Source organism: Morone saxatilis, unplaced genomic scaffold (assembly GCF_004916995.1).
Source record: "Morone saxatilis isolate NCDOM2014 unplaced genomic scaffold, NCSU_SB_2.0 Contig4, whole genome shotgun sequence".
Taxonomy (NCBI): Eukaryota; Metazoa; Chordata; class Actinopteri; family Moronidae; genus Morone; species Morone saxatilis.
In genome coordinates, this window is record NW_023339984.1 from 1,955,099 (window position 1) to 1,960,779 (window position 5,681).

General features: G+C 38.4%; 1 protein-coding gene across 5 annotated transcripts in view; it reads right to left on the reverse strand.

Annotated features, from left to right (window-relative positions):
• Window positions 1-1,742: 1,742 nt before the first annotated feature.
• The window catches only part of LOC118337910 (calcium/calmodulin-dependent protein kinase type II delta chain), a 35,570-nt gene continuing 31,631 nt past the window's right edge, over window positions 1,743-5,681 (reverse strand). For all 5 annotated transcript variants that reach the window (XM_035675075.1, XM_035675073.1, XM_035675074.1 and 2 more), the window contains 4 exons: window positions 5,177-5,252; window positions 4,978-5,072; window positions 4,287-4,512; window positions 1,743-3,338 (listed from right to left, as the gene is read on the reverse strand). In XM_035675075.1, coding sequence (XP_035530968.1) covers window positions 3,335-3,338; window positions 4,287-4,512; window positions 4,978-5,072; window positions 5,177-5,252 — 401 coding nt within the window. In that variant the 3' untranslated portion in view covers window positions 1,743-3,334. The remainder of the gene's footprint in view (window positions 3,339-4,286; window positions 4,513-4,977; window positions 5,073-5,176; window positions 5,253-5,681) is intronic.

Sequence of the window (5,681 nt, forward strand, 5' to 3'; positions counted from 1 at the left end):
TATTACAAAATACAAAATATAATAGAAGATATAAAGATAAAAGATAAAGATATCAGACATCAATGATCTTATTAAAACGTTTTGGGACATAGGGAAAATACTGTTAAACATATGAAATTAGTAATTTGGCTTGTATATGGGGAAAAAATGCACATGAAAAGAGATGCAGAACAGAAAACCTCAATCAAAAGTATATCTGTTCTAACTTGAGATCCTAATGCGAATAATGAAAAGCATGATATCACTACAGAAAAGGAACTTTATGAAATCTCCATGGAGAGGGCCAGAGGGGCCTCAACGAAGAGAGGAGGGTGAAAAGAACAGCAGGTGTAGTAATGTTATCTCTAGATATAACCAACTTCTGTGGCAATCTTCATCATCGGAGTGATTCCCATTTTAACTCTGTTATAAGTAATAATTTTAGTAGGGATGCACAATATGGAATACGATTTTACACGCCTGATGGAAAGAAAGGTTAAAATGTAGTGAGCAAAGATGGATGATTCAATATTTCATAGCTCTGATCTAACCAAATCTAACTGACATCACTGTTGTTAACACAACAGCAACAGTTCTGACTCTTCAAATGTTAATTTATTTTTTTAAGTTTATTAAAAAACTTCCAAATATACATTGACTTTCATAGAACATAAAGTCTATTTAAAATTTTGCATAAGAATAAATTATTATTAATATCAACAATAATTTATCAGTTGTAATTTAATTATTTTGATAATTTATAATAAAAAATTCCCATTATCTGTCAAGCATTTATCTCCCCCAATAATTATCGTGTATCCCTAAATTTTTGTACATAATGCCAGAGGTGGATCTAGAGGTGGATTAGAATGCCTTGCCACCCTAGTTTGGTGTCAGATACTGTCATTTTAACACATTGATTTAAATTGATTTAAATTGATTTAAAAAATAATGTCTTTAGACTCAGTGACAGGCTTAAGTTCAATGAAAAACTACATGTATTTGTAAAAATGTCTTAAGATTTAGAAATAAAACGAGGTATTTCTAATGCCACCTTTAGATATTTCTGTTCAGTGCTTTACTAATGTGTCACAATAATGTGTTTAAGTTCAAATATCTACATCTGGGGACTTTTTCAAGTAAATATTGATATATGTGATTGTTATTAAATCAGCAGACATTTCTGCCACAACTTTATGGACACCGCATGAATATTTCTCTGGATTGATAAGAAGAGAGCAGGTTTCAGGTTTCAGGGCTGGATTTGTTGTTTGGCTACGAACAACAAAGTTAATATAAAATGATGATATAATAAAGTGTATATATACTGGTGTTTGTACTGGAAATATTTTTGGAATATTGGACTTTCTTGAAGTACTTGAATGCTGAAGTGGCCTTACTTTGAGAAGACAATCCCAGTAGTGGCCCCAAGCCAATCTGAGCCTTAAGGGTCAGACACATTGCTAGCTGTGGTAGCAGAAACTGTAATGCAGCGAGTTCTGTTTGACACGATGGTCGACCCTGTGGTCCTTTTTTCATTTAGTTCTAATCCTCTAGTGTGACAAAATGTGATGGGTCACAGATTTCAATAAAAAATGAATATAATTTTAAATGTGAAGCTCCGCAAAACAAAAACTAAAGAGGAACAAAGGGAGGAACCTGTGTAGAAACGTTTGAGTAAAGGTTGAAATTGCCTGTTGACAGGATAGAAATCACTGTAAGGAGGAGTTAAAGAAGACAAAATGAAACGAGTACAAACCAAGTCATTTGGCATAAATCACACATTTTATTTGATATTTCTTAAACGTACATCAGGCTTGTCCCATCATGGTAACATTATATACCAGTGCCCCATCGGGAATTTCAATGCGTCTTAGAAAGATAAAAACAGAGTGTGTTTGAGGGACAAATGTGATCAAACAAAAGAATGCAGACAGTTTTCTGAACAAAAAATCTCAATATCCTTTACACAAACAGAACCATCATTAGACACCCTGTGACTTTATCTTTGAATGTGACTGCTTCCTCTAGCTGTGCTCACCCTAATCTGAAGCTCTGGAATATACGAACCCACAAGTGATGCCCACAATCCCCTTCCCCTCTAATCCAACAGTGACACTAAAATAACATCAGAGAGTAACAGAACAACTAGAATGGGGATTTACTGCTCAGTTATTCTGGCTAATAATTCAATTCCCTGTGGCTAAAAGGAATGGGAAACGTCTGAAATGTTTCAGCTGAATTTGGCGTTCCTGTCAGTATCAACATCCTGATTCTGCTCTAGTCTTGTCCAGTGTAAAACGTGGTGCTGTGGAACATGGCGTACACCAGTCGAACAGAGAATAAAGGATCGCCAATAAAGGATAAAGGGGCTGAAAGGAAAGCAATTATAATGAGAAGTGGAGGGACGATCATCAATATCACAATATAAAAAGTAAACACAACAAAATAGAACTGATAAAATTCACATAATTAGCTCCTTACTGTATGAAAATATGATCTGACTGGAAAGAGTCACAGAATGGTCTTAAAGAATGATATGCATCTCTACAGTTTACATTCTATCACAACTCTTCTCACATGCTGCTCTGTGAACATGGTGGTCCACAGTAGAACATATTTTCAATCAATGGACTTTCCCTTTTAGACACCTAGTTAAAGTTCCTAGTAAACATACTTAGTGCCAATGGCAAACCAGAAAACAGATTGGTAAAATTAGCCAACTCAGTTCATATGGATACTGCTAAAGATTAAGTTAAGAGAACGATTTACATCAATTACCAAAACCTATACATCACCAAAACAAAAGCAAGCAATCAATAAGATGGCAATTCAGAAAAGATAGATGAGTAAAAAGCAGATATGTGATATATTGGTCATTGTGCCCAAAGGCGGAAAACATCACAACAGCTCATGAGTCCTCAATATGTGCAATATTAAACCCAAAGACTGTCACTACATGATGACTGAAAGTCTCACATAATTCACCAGCCCATTAAAAATCAACCAACTGAAACAACTTGCTCCTAAAAGCCACTTCTATTTAAAACATACTGATCTAAAATAAGGAAATAAAACATGCTGCAGATGGTAATATCCCGTAATCAACACCACACACGCTCACTACAAAATGATATTGTCAAGACTTGAAGTTTTCTCCCGCGTTTTTTCCCCTTTAACATGTACAATAATCTTCAGTCCAGCAGCAACAATATGTAAACAACACACTGAGGGGGCGGAGCTCTAGCTATCATGGGCAGGGATTGGCTGAGGGATCTGATGGACACTTGGTAGGCGGGGTCTGTTCAGCTGACTGCTGTAGGCTGGAGGGTGTTTGTAGTCAAAGATCTTCCTCTCAACTGAAACACAAATGAGGAGGATTCATTAATAGAGGAACACATACACAGTAACAGCAGTTCATTCGTCCTGTAGGGTCACGTTTGTTTTCCCCCTCTAATATTTGATACAGCTCTTTATACTTTCTTTTTGGAAGACTGGGAGATCTCATTTTTCCCCAGTGGGGATCATTAAAGTTGGACTAGAATACTAGCATTTGTAATCACATAGAAGAGGAAGAGGAAGAATTGGAATTAATGGACGGCAGGAGAAACCGTCAACCTCACTGAGGACTGTGTCATATGGTTAAAAGCTTCACAACAGACCAGTGAGTGGACAGTGAGTTGAGAGCCTGAGATACATACAGACATATCTGTATCGTATATGTGCGTTTGGTTTTTATCTGGGATATAATGCAGTAAAGATTCCTATGGTAATATATAGATAATAATATATTGCAGGTTTAGGCGAGCTGCTACAAACCACAATATTATAACACTATTATTAACTATATAAACACTATAGCAATGACAAAGGTTAAATAACAAGACAAATTGCACTACTATTATCATTTGCAATGGTTCATGGGAGGAGTAGTTCCTTCACTTTTATGTACACAGTCTTGTAACTGAGCTTTTTTTTGCTCTGAATGTAATGTTTTATGGTCACGATTCATGGTGTAGTTCCTGAAAGGACGTTCTGAAACGTCAGTGGATGAATGAAGCTCTGTTGGGTGTTGATATTAAAAATATTACAAATATTACACAGCGAAAAAGCAGTGTAATTATTGTTTTGGAACGAGAGTCACACCACAAATAAAAGCATCAACCAATCACACAATGCAGAACAGACGGCACAACTCATGGCGGGCCTATGGACTGTGTTTAAACGGCTAATTAAAAGCAGCGGATGAGGAAACGGAGGCTCCTGACTGAAACAGGATCACACAGTTAGAAGGGTGGTGGGCTTACTTGGTGGGCACGGTGGGCGAGCCGGAGCGGTGGAAGTGGATGTTCTGCCACTTGCTGTCGCGGCGGTGCCAGATGCGGGTCTCCTCTGACTGCATGGTGCGAGGCATGCCGTTGCTGTCGATGTACTGGGTGAGGCGGATGTAGGCGATGCAGGCGGCCTCGTCCCCGATCAGGTGGACGTGGGGGTTGAGCAGGATGGTGTGGACGGGCTGCTTCTTGGACAGAGCTGCAGAAGACACACAATACACTGACTGCTGAAGACTTAACTGAACGCACTGCGATGTAACAATAATCACTTTGAAATCAAAATACTTAAACTGTATTATTATTATTATTATTATTGTTGTTTAAAAGGATCAGTTCACCCATGTTACAAAAAGGAATGTCACATACTTTTAGTAGTATCTCAACTATCTAAAAAGCCAACTAACCAGAACAGTGCATGGTTAGTGTTTGTAATCACCTGCTACCACTATCAGTATCACGTTCTAACAAGATATCTAAACTTATGTTAGTACGAGAAATGTTTTATGTTCTTCCCCTTTTTCTAGAGTAATATGTGTCTGTAGATAGATACCTGACTAAAGTGACTCTTGCTAGTACTACCATGCTCACCCTTAGGATGAATGTTTCTATTGCAGTGACAGAGTTTTGACGCTCCGTCCTACCATCTGAAACAGAAACTCTTTACCGTTCTCAAAGTAGAAACGGTGGAAGTCGGTGCCCTCCACCAAGTTGCCCAAGGCCTCGGGCTCAAAGGACGTGAGGCCAGGATCACATATCTTCCTGAAACAGGAGCACAGACATAACAGAGACATGGACACATGAAGATTGATTTGACAGGTAGAAGTTGGTCGGATATGTGAGATATTAGAACAAGTTGAACTAACGTGTATGCCTCGAGGTCGCCGTTGTTGATGGCCTCGATCAGCTGCTCGGTGACTTTAATGATCTCCTGCTTCCGAGCTGAGTCACAGACAAAGAGAAACAGAGCAACGTTAGATTGGGTTTGACGGCACAACCCCTGATTAATATGAAAGAAGCACAAAGTAAGGTTCAAATGGACCATAGAGGAACATGAGCACGACATGGACCCAAAATCACAACATCAGCACGTTCAGGGACTGAGGTTCACCTTATTTCCAAACACACAGAAATACAGCGTCACATAGAAATGAATGGAGGGAACATAAAGGAAGTTAGTCAGCGTGATGCAACATGTGACAACATCAAAATTACCTTTCATGCTAAGTAGGTAAGCTAGGAAACAATGAATGGAGAGAATAAGTGCTGTTGTTGAGGCTTGCTGAAAGTACACCCACTGACAGTTACAGTACGGAGAGCACACACTGGAGTCAAAGTCAGGTGAAAGGTTTCTACACACACACACACACA